This window comes from Tachypleus tridentatus, chromosome 13 (assembly GCF_004210375.1).
Source record: "Tachypleus tridentatus isolate NWPU-2018 chromosome 13, ASM421037v1, whole genome shotgun sequence".
Taxonomy (NCBI): Eukaryota; Metazoa; Arthropoda; class Merostomata; order Xiphosura; family Limulidae; genus Tachypleus; species Tachypleus tridentatus.
Window position 1 is genome coordinate 59128849 of NC_134837.1, and position 22991 is coordinate 59151839.

General features: G+C 30.5%; 1 protein-coding gene across 1 annotated transcript in view; it reads right to left on the bottom strand.

Moving 5' to 3' along the window:
* LOC143236287 (active breakpoint cluster region-related protein-like) overlaps positions 1-22991 on the bottom strand; it is a 99887-nt gene that overhangs the window by 20214 nt on the left and 56682 nt on the right. Inside the window, exons 3-14 of the mRNA XM_076474558.1 lie at positions 22232-22348; positions 17339-17524; positions 16998-17105; positions 10009-10054; positions 9499-9551; positions 8863-8982; positions 7899-8032; positions 7065-7132; positions 6091-6203; positions 5208-5264; positions 3678-3816; positions 908-972 (exon numbers count right to left, since the gene is read on the bottom strand). Coding sequence (XP_076330673.1) covers positions 908-972; positions 3678-3816; positions 5208-5264; positions 6091-6203; positions 7065-7132; positions 7899-8032; positions 8863-8982; positions 9499-9551; positions 10009-10054; positions 16998-17105; positions 17339-17524; positions 22232-22348 — 1206 coding nt within the window. The remainder of the gene's footprint in view (positions 1-907; positions 973-3677; positions 3817-5207; positions 5265-6090; positions 6204-7064; positions 7133-7898; positions 8033-8862; positions 8983-9498; positions 9552-10008; positions 10055-16997; positions 17106-17338; positions 17525-22231; positions 22349-22991) is intronic.

Below are 22991 nucleotides of genomic sequence, written 5' to 3' on the forward strand. Positions count from 1 at the left end.
CAAAGATAGTGCCACATTGTATTTATTAGATAGAGAGATATACATATATACATGATACATCCATTATAAGAAGATTGAATAACACTGTTTATAATATTCAAACAATCCACACATATAAAATTAATTATTATTTACTGGAAATAATCTATACTTATTAGATAAAAACTGATCTTGCCCATGAATACTGTCAGCAAGAATACTGGTACCTAATCTGAAGGAGGTTATGATGAAATCTTAGTTCACTAATTATTCTTATGACTTACAGTTGAAAGTTGTGACTACTACAACTGACAAAATAAAATACTGAGAAAAGTATGTTAATGAATATCAACCAAGTTGTAACTGACTGGATATAATAGAACTTCTGATAAAAAATTAAAATTCAGATGATAGGAAATATATATTTCAAATATGTCTCACAACAGAATTTTACAAATTTCACAACCTAAAAATTTATTCAAAAGCAAAATCTAATCATACAAATGTATTTGAAAGCAGAAATAATTATATGAAATAGAACTTCGTGATCAAACATCAAAAAATTGAAATTATAAGATTACAGGAAGTATTTTTGTTTTTTATAAAGTATCTCACAATTTTGATAATTTTCTCAACCTAAAGCAAAAACAACATACTATTAACTAAGTCTGTTCTAAAGGATTTCATATTATTTAGTTAAATATTTCTGTTTTGAGAAAAGGAAAACAAAAATCAGGGTATATGAATAGCACCCCTCCAGTCCAGAAAGGCTTAACTTGGTACAAAATTTACATTTTTAGGATGCTTGGAATACAAAACAACAAAACCTCATTATTGAGCAGACCAAATAGCTTCAACTGCTTCCACCAAAAGAAAAACAAACAACAAATTATAATTATAGTTATCAGATGACAAAAGTAAAACCTACCTTCCTACAAGATGTGATCCATGTCTGGAGTTCATATATACTCAATGAGGGTGTCCCTGTTGAAACTGCACAAAATATACAAAAAGAGAAATTTTTAAATAGTTTAATTTTGTTATGTTGCATTTAAAACTAATGTCTTGGTACCATCAGTTTTGCATAATCTTCAACATAATTGATGAAATTCAACCCACATTTGTATTAATTCCCCAGTATGTTTTACTTTAGATATAAATTAACCATATACAGTTCTTCTCTTGCCATTGAACAATCTATTGCTGAGTGTTTACAAACAATTTGAATTCATCTATAAAAAACATCTTCCTCTAGTTCCACTCACTTTACTGTTTGTGTCCATTTTAATATTTTTAGTTCTCTCTCCTAAGCAGTGGTTTTTGAGCAGCTACACATCCATTGAGTTATTTCATTCTAATGATTGTTAACATTTTCTAACACAGAATATGTATTTTCAAAAAGTACTTACCACCCTCACCCATACCTATCTCAACTTTTATTTATGGTTTAGGCATTGGTAAACTTTTTAAAAGTGTACCAGTCTTCTATACCACCCTATCATTGCAGCAACATGTCTTGATCATGTGACTACCCTCTACCAATTCCATTGTGCCTTTTATACTAGCACAGGTACAATTCTTACTTTCGAGAATTGGCATACAAACACAAAAACACCAGCAAATGAATGGGGAAAAAGAATGGGAAGTGGGTGAGCAGAGGAGGTGAGTAACTATCAGTTATACATTTTCAGTGTCAGAAAATGTTAACTTCTGAAACAGTACTATCTCTGCTTGCTCATAGCATTGGAAAATAGGAGAGGCCAGTGAAAATGCAAAAACAAATAACCAAGCAAAGAATAACCACTATAAAGAAAGTAGATGTGGCACAATTAAAATACAAGGCACACCTGTGGTATATAGCACTACTTCTGAAACAGGTCTGTTCTTCACCTAGTGAAAAAGATATGACACATAGGATGGAAACAAACAGAATATGTGGCTAGGGATGAAGGACTGTATATGAATAAACCAAGTGTGGCCTGCCAGGCAGAAAACACTCAAGGTAAGTAGCTTGGGATAAGATTTATTATGCCAAGTGTGGTACAACAACAAAAACAACATGGTAGTGCCTTGTATAAGTAAGCCCATTGGTATACAAAATATTATGTCAAGTGCAGCCTACAAGGGCAGAAAACTTCCAATGAAAGTGCCCTCAATAATATATTTTGTGCCATATTGTGTATACAATATGCAGTATAATAACAACAGATAAAATCAACAGATGTGGTCCTTCCAGACAAAAACATCCACAGAAAGCAACCTGAATTGATATCAAGATGGCCAATGACAACCCAGGCAAAAACATCCAGTGCATATTGTGTGTATGAGATGCAACATAACAAGGGAGTTCAACAAGCAGCTCTATAAAGGGCAACAGTCAAAATAGACAAACCCTGAATGAACAACCAGATGAAAATCTGGATTAGGTGAGGAACAGAAGTACAGGAGGGATGTAAGCCCTGGGAAGAAAAGATTAAAGACTGAAGCAAGACTTATGCCTCTGGTACACAGACAAAGAGGAAGGGCAAAAGGTGTGGGATATGAAACATGCAACACGAGGGGTGAGTCCCTGAGCTGAAGCATAGGACCAGGCAAAAGACACACACAGAGTATGGTGATATTGGGATGAAAAATGACCAATCATAGTGAACAGAGGAGTGATCATGACAGAGAAAGGGGCAAGGTCTATTGCTCCATGACATGCAATAGCATACCACTCCACAAAACACATACAGAGCTTAAGAAAGTTAGTCTGTGAGCACCCAGAACAGCAAGAAAAACTCACCAAGAGGAATTGAAGATAAGAATGTGACACTGGGACATAAAATACCACCAAAGTGAGAGGTATGGCTCCATAGTGAAGCTAGGTCACTGTAGATAAGCACTTAGCTCGGACAGATCAAGAAAGCGACTTTAAACTTCTGTGTATAGGGAGACAAAGAAGGAAGGCAGTAAATTTATGGTTGAGTTAGCTTCACGCATTAGATAATTGTTGTATAAAAGACACAAACTGAGTAAGACAACCAGGCATGGTACAATATCAAGGAGGAGTGGAGTACAAGTAGAGGAAATCAGAAACCCTAATAAAGAGCTTGTAAAAAGAACAGAACAGTTGTAAAGTCAAAAAAGTGTATGAACTAATGAACTAGCAAAAACTTAAAAATATGTAGTCTACAAAGTGCTTAAAAGTAACACACTTGCAAAGCTAAGACAATCAATCTGAAATATAAAACAATAAATAACATTGAAAGTGCAAAAATCACTAAAGGGTCTGATAAGATAAATGGTACTTACACACAGAACTTTTTCCAATGTTTTGTTTGTAAATGGAAATATTCTGATGTTTGCCAAGTGGAAGTGCAATATATACTTGAATAAGAATGCACACTATGCTAATATAATATTAAGTTGGCAAACAACAATTTATAACAATAATGAAGTGACTTGTTATGGGAGGACATACTATATGTTGACAAAACATTGGTTTATCTTCTTTAGGTTGCTTGGTTTCTTTTTAACTACAAACTAACTTGTTTGATCAACTTATCAACTTTATCAGTTTACCTGTTGATTTTAAGATTTATTTCGACATGTTAATAATCACAGAAGCAAGCACTGGTCTTTAAAAATGTTATTACTATCTACAAACTTTTAACATCAAAACTAAATATTGTTTTCACAATTTTCACAACCCATACCTGAAGCTTGCAGTATACTAATAGCTTCTATCCATTGAGATCTGTCAAATTCTGATGAAAGAAAGAAGGTATAAGTCTTGTTATTCCTATGTCCTACACGAAATAACAAGTTTGGAGAAGCCAGAACTAGTTGAGCTTCCTGAAAATTAGAATAAAAACAGAATTAAAATACCAGTTGTTACTTGTACATATCATCAACTATATTGCTGAGATGAATGAGCTTTACAGTTACTATGAGAAAATCCTATACACTGGATAGGGTAACAAAAAGTATCTATGGCCACAATTCAATTCTTCACATTATATAATTACACAATACCAGGTATAATAAATACACATGGACTCCAGAAACTGTTTAATCTCAAAGTTTAAGTTCAGGAGAGGTCCAGTTCAATTTACACTTTGATCAACATATGTTATTGGATAGATTGATTTAGAGCTCCCTTGAACTTGGACTTTGAGATTAAATAATTTTTGGAGTACTTAGTTTATTTATTGTATATAACATGAAATTGATTGGAATTTGAAGCAGTTTGAAATATATAGTCTAAAATAATTATATACTTTAAGATTCAAAGAACAAAAAATAAACTATAACATGAAGTTAGCATTTTCTTAAACATACAACAAATCACTTATCATTAAATCTTACAAGAAATGATAGGTTAGTGAACCAAAGATAAATATTAGCATAAAAAACCTAATGGATAATTACATTATGTTTTTATGAATATTTTTTACACTTAGGTGTCTTACTGTGCTTTAGCACTGAAGCAAAAACTAATTCAAGCCTTTAGCATCATTTTTCACATCTAATGTTAATGAGAAAATCATCAGTCGGTCATTCACCAGTGCATAACACCTTTCATTATTTAAGAAATATATATTTCATAAAATTAAAAATTAGTATCTTAATATTTAAATTCATACTAATAAATCTATGGTAATAAACCACAATGAGAACACACATAGATTCCATTCCTATTAGTGTTTAGAAAGAATAAATGATCAGTAGTCATGGCAAACACTTATAACTTTTCCTACTGTTCCATAATTAGATAACCCAGTTAGATTTTTGTATTACAGCTATAAATCCAAAACAGAAAACACAAAATCTGTACCTTCCATAAAGTGCTTACAAAGCATCCTAATTTGTACTGTAAGTTTAATCATCTAAATAATCCAATTGTGTTTAGCAACACTACCAAAATAAAAAAACAGACTGACACATGTACCAAAAGTACATAGAAAGTATATTTCTTAGTGTTAAACTTTCTTTTTTTGGAAATATTTCTTTCAACAACTGCATTTACTTCTCATTATTTTACTGTGTTTATTTCCTACTTTTACTATGTCCAAACAACCCATTATAAGGATTAGATATAAAACACAAAATTTTTTCAAAAAGATAATATTTGTCAAATCACCCACTTGAAATGCCTAAATATAAGTAACCTTATGCAAAATGCAATGGATAACAACAACCATATAATTTACACAATTCTCTTCACTTCTTTCACAATTTCTTACCAGTTCTGAAAGTTTCTTTCTCTGTTTGTCCAGACTTCTGCAAGCACCTTTCAGTTTCTGTGCAAGAAAATGACAGTTACTAATCTCTGAACAAAAAAACTTTCAACTTTTCTTCTAATTTGGAGATCCAGTTTTGTAATTTACCATATACAATCATAATTTTTATGTGATCTGAAACTTCAAAAAACATATTAGTGATTTCAAAGAAAAATATCACATTACATTCCAAATTAAATTTATTCAGAAAATAAGTATTCTGAAAGTTTATATATACAAAAAGTAACTGGGAAAATCCAGTTATTTATTTATATCCATATACATGTAATAAATTCATTCATTTCCAATTCAGTTATTGCAGTAAATATGTTATTATGCAATATCTACAAGCTTTTGATTCAACAAAATAACCTCTACCATACTATTACAAGTAAAATATTCTAAAAACTGTTTGTACACAAATTTAAAGTACCTCAAAGACAATAGAAATCTCAATCTTCTTGTGTCAGTTTAATATTTTTTCAACTTGTGCCCTAATCAAGAGAAAGATCATAAAGCCCAACAGCTACAAAACAGTATCTGATTCTCATACACTGTTTGCTTTCTGAATGGAGATTGCATTACTATATTATCTCAGAAAATATGTACACTTGTTTGTTTGAAGAATATTTTATTTTTCACATCATCCCTTCTTAAGGAAATGTTTTTTGCACTACAAAAGCATTACATATCAGATCCTCTGTTCTTCTGTCTACTTAATACTGTGACAAAAATCACAATGTAACCTAATCAGAACTGATTTCTAGGATAATATGTTTTTTTGTCAATTTAATATCAATTATAACTACAATAATTGTACATCTGTAACAAGTACACACATACACACCTCTTTTCCTTGTGTGTTTCTCTCTTCCTTTAAAATCTGGTCTCGAACTGTGGAAGCTCGGGACTTTAAGGTTAGGACATCAACAGGAGAATTTTCTCTCACATCTTCAGTATCTTTGAAGTATAGGATTAAAAAAAAAAAAGAACATGCTACAAATTAAACATCAAAGAATGGCATCTTCCACAGATGAGATAAGAATATAACATTAGAAATTAAAGTCACAAATAACAACAAAAATCAATTTCTTTCCTAGCTTATATAGAATAACAGTATAAAACAAATCAAACAGTACCATTCCTGATAAGACACATCTAGGGTCAGTGTACAAGTACAGTAACTCAAGCATAGGTACAGTTAATAAACATTATATTATTATATACAATAATGATATGAAACAAATATAACAGTACCATTCCTGATAGATACATCTAGGGTTAGTGTACGATTTTCTAAAAAAAAGTTTTGACTTATGAGGAGCACGACAAGAGGTAAAAATCTGAACAACAGAGAAGCTTGAAAGTTTTTAGTTGCTAATAAATATAAACTGAAGCATCTTCAAACATACTATACCTCTTTAATATAAGTATGATAAATGTATACCTTTCATAATTTTATATTGATATATGTTTTTGTTACCCATGCAAACTTTCAATCTTTGATAAACAAAAAGATAAATGGATGGGTCAAGATATAATAAATAGATATACATAAGAGAAACCATTCTTAATATTTTTATTGTTAAAATTCACAATTACAGTCTCTCCATATTTCAGAACAGCTGTCTTAAATTATCTTGTAATCCTCTGACAATAAATATGACACTATATTGGCATTTCCTTCTATATAAAAATATAACTTGATTGAATGTTAAAAAAATACAAAAGAATAAAAACAAAAGAATAATTCTTGAAACTTCAGTTCATTTCAAGCCCATGTAAAATTCATGAAAATACAATTTTTAATAGCTTTCTTACCATCTGGGTCTGACAACAACACTTCTGCTAGAGGAATGTACCACTTAACTTCAAATGTAAATTTTTGTCTGGAAAAACATTTAAGTTTTATGTTTTATTTATTCTTCTCTTTTTACCTTAATAACTTATTTTAGATAAAAAAGGAAAAATGCTATCATCAATATTCTACTCTGCTAGAACTTTTTCATTTTTATTTATTTTTGTTAGTCATTAAGAGGCACTTCTTGCAATAAAAAATATAGTTTTATAGAAAAATAAAACCAATAAGTTTTATGCTGAGATGAAAATCATAAGAATCAGAATATAAAGTTAGTTCTAATATTAATCCATTGATCCACTTCGTTTAAATAATGCTGTTCACTGTGATCAGTCATACTCTTGAACAGTTCACAAAGTTACTATCTTAAATACACTTGTTCTACAAAATGAAAGAAAATGAATGTTTTAAGAAAAAACAAATTAAGTTTTTATTTAATACCATGTTTTGTGATATTTATATGGGAACCAATACAAATTTACATACTGCAAAATATGTGGTGGTAAAACTGCCAAAAACATGAAAAATATACAATTGTTAAAAACATTCTCTCAATAAACAGGCTTATTAGATAATAATAGAGTTCTTAGACTTTGTTAATACAACTTCCTAAATGTTTACTTTTCAACTATATTTTTGTTTTATTTCTTTTATTGACATTAAACATCATATTATTTTTAAAGGTATTGAACAAAAACTAAGTGATATCTTAATTTTTCATTATTTTTAGTGTTTAAAAATAATATTAAAGTAATATTTTAACTTTTTCATTATTTTTAATGTTTAAATTACTATACCTTGTAGATGGTTTATATTTGGCACAAACAATAACATCATTAAAAAGAAATAAATGTCTCAGTTTTCTATGTCCTTCTGAAAGTTCTATAACAAAACTATTTTTCACCAGGTGCCTTTGAGCTCTGTCTTGAGCCTAGGGGTAAAAAAAGCAAAATTCTCACCTGGTATAATCTTGTGAAAAAATAAACAGTTTAGTGGCAAGTAAAATTTAACCTACTACAACTATTTTCAGAAATATTTGTCCTTATGGTGAATGCTTAGTAAAACTCACCACCATTGTTATTCTAAATACTTTGGTATATGACAGTAAATAGGTTATGAAAAAATATATATGAAATGAGGATATGAATTAAATAAAGCAAGAATTCATTCTATACAAGCAAGTACTATTAAAAATTAGAAAATATGAGAAGACTAATAAGAACATTACAAAATAATCTTTCATACAATTTTTCCATTTTGTTTTTATTTTCAATAATTAAACTACTACTCCAGTTAGTTTACTGTTAAAGCAAAATTAAACTTGCATTGACCTGAGGATTTACAAGAACATTATTTAAATGTTTGTTTCATAAAATGGTGCAAAGTTACATAATTGCACAGCTATCCCAAGTTTTGAACTAATAGACTAGTGGGAAGGAAGATAATTAAGAAAGTCTAGTGTCAACAAGTTTTGAACTAATAGACTAGTGAGAAGGAAAAAAGTCTAGTGTCAACTTTTGGACTTCTTCTCTAGTGCCTTCATGGACCAAAAGTGCAGTCAGTACTTTAATAGTAATGGGATGAACCCTTATATTCTTAGTCTAAGCACATTGCCAAGCCCATTTTAGTGAATATACAAAAACACAAAACATAACTAATGAAATACTAATTAAAACCTGTAAGACTTAAATTATTTTTTTAATTAAAGTGCAAAGTTTCCCCTTCCACGATAACATACAAGGAAATATAATCATAACTTACTGGAAACATGCTTTCTCGAGTAGAAAGGTTTAACTCATTCAGGAACCGCTGTGTCATTTTCAAGGCAGTTTTCAATGTCTTGTAGTCAGGGTGGGATTCAAGTGTATAGTGTAAGAGATCCTAATGACATATCAATCAAATTATATAGGTGTGCTTTTACAAAAAAAATTAATATATATATATAATGAAATATTTTACTTAATGCTACACAGTACACACTATAAACTTTCAGTAATTTTAACATTTCTCCATTAAACTAAATTATACTTATTAAAAAGAATGAAAATCCCAAACTATTTTCAATGTACTCTGAAATTCATTTAAAAATTGGATACAAAAATTACAAAAATCCATAATAAAGTTTTTTCATACCAAAAGTTTCCCAAAAAACCTTGAAATGACAGAATTGAAACTTAATAAGTAAAATGTTGCTGTGACATTTATTCTAATTATTTTAATACTATAAATTTTTCTAAAGAGTCATCACAACTAACTACCAACAAGAAAATAATTTTCACTCCTGGTTAAGTTCCAGTTTAAAATTTTCACTTTGAAAAACAAACTACTTTAAACCAGAAACAAAAAATTGTAAACAACACAATCAATCAAGTATACTAACATTGAGAACATACTTACATGTAATACTAAAGCATTTTTCTGGACCCTTGCTACTGGTTTATGAAGAAGATCTACAGGAAAATAATATTTGTAACAAGTCTGTTTTAGCTTAATATTCACATAATGAAAAAAAAAAAACAGAAGAAATAAAAGTACACATATTAAACTGAACCCTTGGAAGAAAACTAATAAAATAAGAGTTATTACTGAATGTTGGTTATCAAAAAATTAAACAAATCTCTTATCCTTCATTTCACTAAAACAAATAAATTGCTAAGTTTTCTTTAATTGTTTCAGTTCCTGAAAGAATTATCACTTGAAATATCTTAGAAGATATTTAGTGTTCTGAGAAACCAGTTTTACAAGAAAATTTCATATAATGCTAAGCTGACAATATTCTCAACAATAAAATTAAGCAAGAAGTATCAAACATAAGATAAACTAACTGTTATTAAATTCTAAAAACAATGATCTAAAATGGCAAATTTAAATTTGATTAGAATAAAGGTGTTTTGCAATGGTACATACCTTCAAGTGTAACAGTCTGACCTTTCAGTGATCTAAGCTTGATCGTCTAAAAATACAAGAAAATACATACACAACACATATCACATTTTTTTTATAATTACAAAACATTTATTTTTATATGTTCAACAGTAAATAATTGTGGTAATCACTGCATCAAAAAGCTGTATTCTAACAATAGTGTAAATTAATGAAATCCAAAACCAATGTAATGTGAATTATGAATTCATTGCTCTAGTGTAAATAATAATAATGTATACACAAATACAAGCAAAGATTAAATCTTACAACAAATACATTAAGATTTCTCTCATGGAAAGTTCCAATAAAAGAATTACCTATAAAATTTATATAAATTGAGATTTTTCACAAACAGATGCAAAAAACAAAATATATAACTTCTTAATAGCAAATTACAGTTTTGTTCACAAAATTAATGTGAAATCCCTACAACATATTACAATGCACAATATTTCATTAACTGCAGATGTTTAAGTTAAAATGATCTAAATATCCAACATCTGTTTCAACTTGACACACCAAAAACCTAAATTTAGTTACATATAAGAAAAACATAATTTAAAAAGGTTGAACTTAAAATCTAAAGGTTGCTTTAGATACTATATTTATCAATTGATTCCAGTAAACCTATTGCACTATATTAAAAAATACAAATACTTGAAGAAAACCTCGAGGAGATTGAACAAAAACTAAAACAGTTAAAAATCAGTTCTGTAAATTTTACTGAACACTAGTATTAACAATACATTACTGACTGGCATAATAAATTTCAACATACAGCACAGATAAGGAGTGGTATTCCAGAAAATATTTTCATACTTTGTAATAGATTAAAACTTGATAATATGAAAAATTACATAATTTAGTCCTTCTAGTTTTGTGCTCACCCACCTTTGAAAAAACAGTAGAACTTTACATCTGTCATTTATTTCTTCAGAAATAATGTATTCCCCTTTTGTAAGATGCCAGTCTCAATTACTACTAACAGTCAGTCACTCCAAAAGATAATTACACAATTAGAAAAGTACAACTATTTTATCTGGAGCCTAGCTGTGACTACCTTTTTCAGAACAAAGTACAAAGAAATCAAAAGCCCTTATCCTATCTATAAGCTGCTCCCCAAATCTTATAAAGTATCCCTATATGATAACCCTTCTATTCCTGGAATTAAACTAGTAACCCTCCTCTGAACCACTTCCAGTAACACAATATAATTTCTTCAATAAAGAAATAAAACTGTATAGAATATTCCAAGTAAGTTTAAACCACAATGTAAAGTTTTTTTTGTTGTTGTTTTTTTTTCATTGTGAGAGGAACTGGTACAAGGAGACAAATATTTATGGAGAAATTCCTAATATCATATAGTTGGATTAAATTTCATGCATAGAAAACAGTCATGTTGAACAATTAAAATAACTCTTAAAGTCTACTTTGGTTAGCATAAAGAAAAAGCATAAAGGAAACTAAGCAAGAATATAGGGCACAGGTTTGTGAGGCAATATCACAAAATTTGCATGTTCACATTTCATTACATAATAAAGTTGCAGCACATTCTCTTCTTGGACCAAATATTATAGCTTAGGGCCTATCTACAGATATGAATAACGATAAATACCTTTTTTCACTTGTGATCAAATTCTATTGGTTTTACTGTTAGCAACATACTACTGCTTCAACAGCTTAAGTAGCTAATCTGACACTATTTTAATACCATTTTTTCTTTTAGGCTATTAATACTGTTATTATTTGTCTTAAGTGCATGACAGAAATTACATTACACTTATTACAATTAAAGGCCATTTTCTAACTATGTGTCAAACTTATCAATTAATACAATTCATTTGTTAATACCTAAACATCCTCAATACAGCTAGAAAGAGTTTAATGTCATCTGCAAACTTTACTAATTAGGTCTCTATCAATATTTGTAATATAATAAAGCTAATCTTTCTTGTGGCACTTTATCAGAAGCTTCTTGAAAATATAAGTCACCTTTTAAAGATCTAAGCACACCATTTGCACACAATTTGTATCATCAAGACCGTAAAATACATAATAAAAAATAGATGTTAAATATTTAGTAACATGAGTCTTTCCCTTCAGTACAGTTTACTGTGTATGGTTTTATACTTCTAGCTCATTTACTGTGATTTAAAAGTCTCACTTTGTTCATTATAATCTTATAAATTAAAAAAAAATTGAGAGGCAATTCTTTTAACCACATTTTTGAGATATTATGGTTGAAAGTAAATAGAAAGAAACAAATAACAATACAATTTCCAGATATTTTGAAACAAAAACTATGTGTAGGTTTGGAGGGTTGACTATTCCAAATATTACACTTTCAAAACAAAGTTAAAAATCCTATTCACTAACTTTAAAATAAAAAAACAAAGAGATTAAAGCCACTGGAATTACTCAAAAAGAAACACCCTTGAATAGGTTATTCCTGATTGCACTGGAGCTTATCTACCTTATCAGTGAATTTCAGGAGAGTTATATCACTGGAATCACTCAAGATGAAGCCCCCTTGAATATGTTATTTTTTATTAGATCCAAGTTCACCTGCTTTGTTAGTGAGTTTCATAAAATATGTGTTTTACTGAAAAAAAATATTTTAATAACCATTTAGGAGGTTTTAGAGACTGCAAATAAAATTTGAAAACTTTAAAATGAAAAAGTATTTTTAATCTTAACATGAAAAACATCTTGCACTTGAACCAATCTGAGTTTGAGTCACACTCTTAATTCATATATTCACAGACATATTTTCATTAAAAATACTTAATACAAAAATCATATTTTTTGTGTATGAAAGACTTATAATATTTATTAAATAGTTGCCAAATTATATGAAGTTACACTCACTACATCATAAGTTATAATAAATACACTTTCATCGTTACTTGGCAGTTGCAAATTCAGTCATAGTGATCAAACATGTGACTTTGATCACTATGATTGAATTTGAATGAGAGAGTTAATAACTATATAATTCAAGTTAACATCCAAATTTTCACACAATGCTCAAGGTAAGGAATAGTAAGAACAGAAGAGAACATTTAAAAGCTCAACCATCTCTTTGTCTCCCACAGAAACCTTGCCATCAGCATCCTCTAAGTGCCCAATGCTCTTTTTAACATGTTACTTACCTTTAATATACATAAAAGGTTTTAACTGTTAATTTCAACATTATCAACCAGTTGTTTTTCAAATGCCTTTACATAGCTTCTTTTTTTAACTAAATCCCTACCTTTCCTATAGTTAGGTAAGTTTTACATTTTATCTCTAATTAAACCTCTTAAATTTATGATATTCTCCTTTATGTTCATTTCTTGAATTAAAAACAAAATATTCTGAAAATTTTCATATCACCTTTTAATTGATTATTACAATTTACTAATTCCAAATACAACAGCCATAAAATCGACTTTCTAGTAATTTTACCTCAACATATGGCAAAAGATTAAACCCAATTCTGGAATTACCAGTCTTCCAGAAATATTCTCTCAGTACAACTCTTCTGACCATACCCTCATTAATGATAAAAAGTAAATCTAAAGGGTATCCTCTCCATTTGGTTCCCTGGGCATTTGATGTAGAACCATCTTGAACTTTCAATAAACTTCTTTCACTACAATCACAACAATATAACTGATAATTAAATCCTTTGCACCATTCAAACTTCTGATTCCAATCACTACAGTTTCCAGGTATTCACTACATCTGAAGAAACTCCTTCTTTTAAAAAGCCCATCACTATTAGATAACTTTTAACCTGAAACTGAGAATAACTTGTATTAAACAGGTCTGCAAATTTAAACTTCATAAAAGTTGTTTTTGTTTTAATATTAAATTTTCCATAAATCAGCTATGCAGTTAAGAAAATAATATTTATTTTCTATCACATAAGGATTTGTTACAAATTGGGGATGGGGAGACACTTTCTTCTTTCACGTTATTATTTCATTTACCACAATTTTTCATTATTATGCTTGTTAACAAAAATACAAATAAACTGAAGAAAAGGGAAGAACAATGATGTAAAATGAATATGCATCCTCATCATCCTGATGTTTTTGTGAAATCTATGTCTTTAATCTCAAAACCACCTGTTGTGGTCCTTTTTTATACGTATTGTGTCTGGAGCATCTCATTTCAATGACAAGCAGCAATCACCCACCATACTAATGTTCCACTTTCCCTGATATATCTTATCCATTCCCCTAATGTCTTGATGAAACCTTTCCCATGTTCTTCACTGAAAATACTGAGATCATCAGGAAAAAGAGTCAACATGCAAGTGTAAAAAATGAATTTCAAGCATTTATTATAACCTAACTCTTTGAATTTGTCAAGCATGTTATTGACAATGTTTTATTTATTTCGGTTCTTGTTGTTTCCTAAACATTTGTCAATAACATCTTTAAGGGTAATCCATGTTTCTTTTTCAACTTTTCTCGTTGTCCTTTCGAACTGTTCATCTTAAGTTAGTTTCCTAATCTGAGGTCCAACAAATTCCCTTCTTTAAGTTTTGTTTTAGAAATATCTGGAAATTGCCCACATAGATACTTGAAACAGTCAACAACTTTGTCTAAGGCCTTCACAAGCTATTTCACAAAGACCAGCATGAAGTGGAGTTAACAGGACTTTCTTTGTGTCAACCAAACTATCACATCCAACATTTTTTTTATCCTGCTGTCAGGCTGACTCTACATAGTCATTTATTCTTTATCCAGTGCTGATTTCTTGCTCTGCTGTCACATTTATACAAAATACATGGAAACTTTGTATAACTGGACTGTTGACCCAACAACAAACAAAAGACTAGTATGTCTCCACAAAGTTTGTAGTTGACCTTATTAGGAAGAAGTTTGAGATATTCATACGTTTCCTTCAAATAAACCAAATGAGCAACAGGAATAAATGCATATATGTTACCATTGTGAAGGAGAATGCCTTTTAAATTTCTGTTGGAGGAATCAATGAACAAATGCCACTCATTTGGTTCATAGACTAGAGCTCCTCCTAGCACTGATATCAATTCAGCAATAGTTTCAAAATAAACCAGTGAACTCTCTTGGTTCTTAGACCAATGTCTTGGTCCTAGTATCTCTCAAGAGTCCTTTGGAAAGTCTAAATCTCTCACCAAATCCCTAAGTTCACCTTATGTGAAAAGGTGTCATTTACTGGACATTTTAGGTTGAAAACAATCTCTGGCACCCTTTCTATCAATATAAGATTCAGAATTAGATGAAACTGTATCAAGTCTTCCTAGTGGAGAAAGAACAGATTCATTAGATCCATGAGCAGCAGGTCTTATAGCAGATTGAAGGCTCAAATAAGAAATTTCCTTTTTGTTTGTAACGTTAACCTTGCAAGTTACATGAGTAAAAATAGCAGTCATCTCCATGGTTTCTAAGGTCATGCCAGACCAATGGAATTCCAAAAGGCAAAGACTTTTTCTTACCTTTAGTGTAAATGTTTCTTATTGTGTGCTCAGCCCATGATTTGTCTTGGTCCCCAAGTTTTATTCCAAAATACACATAATTCACTTTGTTGATAAATTCTGTAAAGTTTTACCTTCTTTCTTTATAAAAAATTTACCACAAATATAAAGAATATGCTTGGGCCACTGACACAAAACCTTGTTGCTATAGTAATTAATACATAATATAGAAAAGAAAAAATAATGTCAAAGTGCATGCACAAACAAACACTATCCAGAAATGACACATCATGTAGCCTGTTAACTGTTTATATACTGGCAGTGTGTTACTGATGGGTTCTAGAATGAACAATAAGATTCTCATGTCGTGACTGGTAGAAAGAAATCTAAAGCCAGCAGTTTTCAACATTTTAAACATAACAAAATGTAACCCAATTTCCATAAAAATGATTCACCTAAGTAAAAGTATATGATGTTTTGTAAAAACTCTGTACATGATGGAGAAAAAAATGGATTCAGCATTCAAGAATTACTACAGAACATGTAAAAACTTTGAGAAAATAAAACCAGTGCAGACCCATATTATAAGGGCTTTCCAGATCTCACAAACATTTTATACTTTCTATTACACCATGATCTTCCATTATAATTTGAGCACTGAACTCATCCATTCTGTTCCTAATACACCTAAAATTAGAACGATAACAAATCAGCTTATTCTTAAATCTACAAAAAAAAAACTATTATTTAACTTATTTTGCTTTAAATCCTCTTAGTCCTCGTCATCCTACAAGTTTTTCTGACTTGCTAGAGTTAAGTTTGATGAAATTTTAAAGAGCTTCCCTGAAGAATATGCTATCTAGTTTGCTTAATTTAAGCCCACCTGTAACCAACAATTCAACCTTACCTTATATATGGTATGTCCAATTACCCACTTTAAGTACACCCATGATAATTTTTTGCTTAAGCCTCAGATTCTGCTAAGTAATTCATTCCCATAACAAACCAAGTGAAGCAATCCCAAAATGACTGCACATCTTTTTCTATACCCAAACACCTTGAGAAGTTCTTGTACTTACTGAGCAGCTCTTTCAATTTACCATTTCAAATCACTCACTTTTATGTGTACTATAAAAAGTGAATACTCTTTGGTATAAGCCACTAAATTTTAACACATGCTATACAACATTCTGTACTTTAGCAACTGGGAAACAAATTATTTTCCTAGACTCTCTATACTCCCCACTACAAATAACTTTATCAGTAAACTTAATGAGATAGCTCCACTAAAATATAAACCCCTTCACCATTTCTTTCTTCCTCATTGTAAACACTTCACCCCTTATAGTTTTTTCTTATTTTAATATAAACCTGTTTTGACTTTAAAACTATATAAGGATTTTACCTCCAAAGGTTTGTTTGTTGAGCTCCATCTCCAATCATCCATTTGAGCCAATACCTTGAAACAATATGTATAAATATTCATACCAAAAACTCATAATAAATAAAAAAATATCCTCACCCTGGTAAGTTCTGAAAATTTCAAGTTCTCCAGACTACATTTACGGACTGTCTCCACAGCTTTTGAGTAGTTTTGGAGGTATGCTGCATACACATCCAGCTTACTGGCCTGTGAACATTTCACATTAGCCTTACTCATTTCATTTCTTTAGAGTTTAAATTTTCTTTACACTTCCATTATAATTATTGCTTCAAAAGTAGACAGATGATACATGAATATATAGATAGATATGATCAGACACATCAAGTGATTGATTTTACATTATAATATATACATTCTGATAGCAAGTTTTGTTACTCATAAGAAGTGAAATATATTAAAATTTTTTCTTCTTGACTTACCAAGGATTTGAAAGACTCACAGACACTTGTTTCACTGTCTGAATTATTTATACAACTCATCAAACTTTCCAGAAACTTGGAATGTATCACATGGAGATCAGCAATTTTGTAAAAAATTATATCAATATCTTCAGATGACAGAAGAGGTTGTGAGGTTGTAATGTTGGACTTCAAGGCTTTCATGTACTAGAAATATTAAAAACCAAAACAAGGAACATAAGCATACTGACAAGTTTAACTTTGTCAAAAAATAATTTGATAGTATGTTATTAAAAGGAATAATCTATTTCTTTTTTTATCACTTATTTCTGTAATTGAGAGAAACAAATAAAATCTAATAATCACAGAGAACTTTCAACCTTCACATTATTTTGAAATACGATGAAAGTACAACTCTGTATAAAACTACAAAATTACTTAGGAAAAATTCAGTTGATCATCATGGGTGTTGGTAGAACAAAGGATTAAAGATATGCAAAATATCACTGCTTCATCATATCAGTAGAGTAGAATATATATGAATTAGTTATCAGTAATAATATAAATACATCTCAGAATGGCTGGTTTGGGTATTAACACTTTTATTGATAAGCAAAGAACAGTGTTTCAACCTACCTAGGTCATCTTAAAGTTAACAAAAAGAGAGTGCAACTGACCATTGCCAGGCACATGTCTTAGAAACGAGAGTATAAATGGGTACAGGATTGTAAGAAGCACTGCAGTTGGATGCTAGGTTATTAATTAGTATAGGTATAAAACTATTCCTTTATATTAGTTTAATTTTGGTTTTATTTATTCAAATTTATTCAAAAACCAGGTACAAAACTAAAGTCCATGCTATGTAAAAACTACACTGACAAATACAACACCAACATAATTTATAAAATACAATAAAACAATTGTCATGACTTCTATATTAAAGAAACAAGCAGGAAAATGGAAACTAGATACAAAGAACACAAAAAAACACCTTCACACATTTTTGAACACTGCAAATCCAATAAACACAACATAACCACAGAAAACACCCAGATACTAAGTAGGGAAACAAATACAAAATCAAAGAAGCTCTACTTATACAACAAAAATAAAAATAAACCAATATAAAGGAACACTTTTATTCCTATACTAATTAATAACCTAACACCCCCTACAATCCTGCACCCATTCATACTCTTGTCGCTAAGGCGTGCACAGCAATGGTCAGTTGCACTCTATTGGTTAACCTGAAGATGACCTTGGAAGGTCAAAACATAGTTCTCTGCTTATCAATAAAAGTGGTAGTACCCATACCAGCTGTTCTGAGATATAATTTTATTTCAAGTGTGTTTCTCATCCACAAAATGTAATAATATAATTTATTACTTGCAAAACCTGAGAGTAAATTTAGAAAGTACCTCACACTTGATACTACAGTTAAACTTTTAATAATAAGCTATTCTAAAACTGAACTAGTTTGTTTTTGACTTTTGCACAAAGCAACACAAGATCTATCTGCACTAGCCAGTGTCAGACTAGAGGGAGGGCAGCTAGTCATCACCACCCAGTGCCAAATCATGGACTACTCTTTTATCAATGAATAATGGGATTGACTCCACAATTTGGAGGAAAGCTTTAAAATTTTAGTTGATTTATAAACTATATTAAAAAGAGTCTGTTACTAAAAAAAGAAAAATACTTTAAACTTGAAAGCTAACATTTTCTACATTGAAAATGTGTTTCTGAAAATACATTTCAAAATAAGAAAATGTTAACTTCTATTACAGTCGTACCTCCTCTCACATAAAGAAAGCTAGAATCCTACACTGAAAAGATAGAATGGCCAGTGTAGGCACCTAACAGTGAAACCAAGAGGAAAGCAACAACCACAAAATAAATGGTGTTCTCAGAGAAGAAACTGAAGCTTATGTGCAGGACACCACACTATTTTGTACAACAGGTATGTTCATAACTCCCGTAAGAAAAAAATGAACCTGACATGGGAAAAAAAAAAGTAGACCTGCACAAGCATAATTCATTCTGAAAGATGCAATCTATAGTGAAAAATAGTGAGAGTTTGAATCATTTTCCATCACATAAACCAGACCAGAAAACAGTCAGCTCGTGTATGTAAAGAGCTGCTCTATGAAATGAAAAATCAAAGCAAACTCAATGCCCAAATGAGGAAAAACAGCAAGTAAAAGGACAGTTCACTGAAATATAATGATGGAGAAAAACACCTCGCAATGGATAGGTATCTGTCTAATATCAGTTTGCAGATGAAATTTAACAACCCATCCTTGGCATTAGGAGGTTGAAAATCATCCAGATAAAAATGAAATTATGGCAACATGAACATTATAGCTAGGACATGTGGACCTTTTTGTTATATATATATAAAAATGCAGTTAAGAGGTGGTATATTTGCTTAACTGTGAGAACAGTGAATAGACAACCTGTACCAGGTATTACGAAGTAGGCCAAATCTCCAAACCCAAGAGGAACAAAACAGGAAAACTTCTGTGACATGAATTAACAAGGAGGCTACTACTGCATTCAATCATGGGAACAGGATGGTGTCATACTGAACTCAGTATTATAAGAAGGATCCCAGGTAGTCTGGACCTGCTACAACCTACAATCAGTCCACCTTGGAATAAGAATACATGGGGTAAGGAAAAATGAAATCAAGCTTTGCCCTCTTCTCACTGAGTGGATAAATGTGTGATTGTAATGTAAAATATATTTCTACTTTAGACTCAAAAGAAAGGGGCAAAGCTTGATTTCATTTTTGCTTGTCCATGATTTCTTCAATCAAATACTTGACAGAAATGGCCAGAAATCCCCTCTTGCTTTACTCATGATAGTTCATGAGTGATGGTCCACCATGGAGTTAAACGTATTGATACTTAGAAACACAGAAATATATAGACCACCAGGCATGCTACTAGTGGTCTTGAGGAACATCCCAGCTCTACAGTAAGCATTGTAGCACAACTAGTATGAATAAAAGCACATCTGACCAGAAACTAATTGGCATTGGGTGGGATCTTATTGTTGCTGTAAATGAAGGTCTCTGAAAAGGAAACATAAATGTTGTGAAAAGATATACCCAAGTCAAAGATGAATAGGCATGCTTAGAATCACTATGGGAAGGAGGAGATTATATCCATTTGAGAAAGGTTCCAAGCCTGAATCATATATTCCAATGGACATTGAAGATGAGCAGCCAAAGAGATGGTGGTATGACAAAATGAATGAGAATAGACTTTGAGGAAATTCCAATTTTCAAGGATATGTTTGAATACACCAGCTTAAAGAGTTAACAAACCCAACCAGTTAGTGTGATAAGGGATAGAACATAGAAAATAGAGGGGTTCCATACAATAAAGGGTCAGAAACATGAATCCTGAAAGAAGGCAGTATGTGCCACATAACACTGAAGGGAGTGAACCTGATAAAGAAGTCAATCAGGAACAGAATGGGTGTACAGGTAGGAAATGGCAGATTAGAAATGGGTAGAACAGCTAAATGGCCTCCCTGATGCAACAGAAGACTTAGGAAAGAAGGACCAGTCTAGATACATGATGACATAAAGGAATGGTAGAGGATTCTGATAGTATAAATATCTAATCGACAACATCCACAAGCTAGAAGGAAAAGAAAACATGTAATATACCACTTACCTGATTAATCAGCTTTATAAAGTGTGCAGTGTGATAAACCAAAATAAGAAAGTGCTAGAAAAAGTGAATTCAATTTTTTTCTCCTTGATTGCATTTATCCTCAGAAAAATTATTAGGTTGAAAATGAGAATAAATCTCAGAATGAACCCAGGGAACCAGTTTCTTGCAAAATAAGGCCTGTGCCTTGTCAACACATAAAGTCAAACCCAATGCATGGGTCGTCATACCACGTGTGTTGTCTACTATAATAGGAATTCACACTGTTGAAACACTAAATTCTGAAATCATTTAAACCTATTGTATAATTGGGTAACAATAAAACAAAAAAAAAGTTGAAACAATTAAATGCAAATACAGTCAAAGAAAATTGTTGAAAAATGTAGTGAAATGTCAACAAAGAACAATCTTAATGGCAGACAGGTAAGAAAAACAAACATGTATAAAACAAAGCTGTGGCAATCAAGAAAACAGAGATTAAGCTGGAGAAAACTAGCTGCACCAATATGGGTGGCACAATACTATTGGTGGAGGGTGGTCACATCCTGTATACATGTTCAATAGTGGTGCAAAATTTGTGGGATATGTAGACTGGTATGTTGGGCATTAAACTTCTTTAGCAATGCTTACAGGTTAAAAGAAGATTGAGATAGCTCTGTATTAAGAGTGTATTGGAATCATTATGAGACTTAACTAACCTAACTCATGAACCAAAAATGAAAATTAATAACTTAATAAATACTTTAAAAAAATATTATACAGACAATAAATATTTTGTCATCAATCAAATTCCCATTTTTAACAGTAATGATGAGCTAGACCCATTTAACTAAAGCCTCAATTTATGAATACAAAATGGCTATTGTTAAAATGTTAACAGACTCTCTTTTATTATGAGTTATAAAAATCAAATTACCAATGATAATAAACAATAAATATACATTTATTTTATTAATATGCAGCTGACTGTGAAATACAAATTTGAATATCTAAATATACTGCTATATTTATTTTACAAACACACTGTTAAATGTATTTAGGAAAATCTGTGCCTATCTGCATTACAAGAATTGTCACTTTTGCATTAAAAATATATGGTTACAATAACTTTACATACAAACACACATAATGCTACTTTCTAATATGCTACCATTACTCTATATAATGCCAGTTTTTCTTCTACTAACAAATAAAATATAATGGGTTCTGTCTTTACATTTTCTTATCTCACCTGAAGAAGAGTTGTTAAGCAATCAACATAAGTGCTCTCACTTTCCAATGTGTTGCTTATAATACACTTCTGCATGGTTAATCTCTCTGTTTCTGCTTTGACGAGGTTTGAATATTCCTATTCCAAAATCAAAGTTACAGCTAACATTATACACCAAACACAGCCTGTGTGATTTTTTAAAATATATAAACTACACAAAAAATCAATTTTAATAACAAAAAATGTAGCATGTACATCTTTGTATAAAATAACAATAAATTTTTAACCTAAAGAGTAATTAAGGAAAATAATCAATAACTAATGTACAAAGAATCTCAAACATATTTTGTGAAAATGAATATACAACTAATTATTTGGATCCACAAAGATACTTTTCAGTGACAAATGCCTAAGACATCTTTTAAAACCTTTTTTTTTTGGGGGGATGGGGGGGCTATGATAAAACCATTAAGAATCATCCTATACCTTTGAATATAACATGCAGAATTTTTAACAATTGTGGCCTACACAGAACAGCTTTAAAACCAATAATTCAAAACATCAGAGCTCTGACAGTAAATTATAGGGACTATACTTACACTTTTTTGTACTTTTATTTTTTCTGTTATCTTTAAAAACATTGCTGGCCAAACTCTTAAGGCCAAAAAACATAAAGAAAAAATATGCATTTTTCATTGTTAGACTCAACCACTTATTTGAGTAGAGCTTCGAAAGATGAAAATAAGAAGAGGGAAAATAAAAATAAAAATCTTTTTTTGCA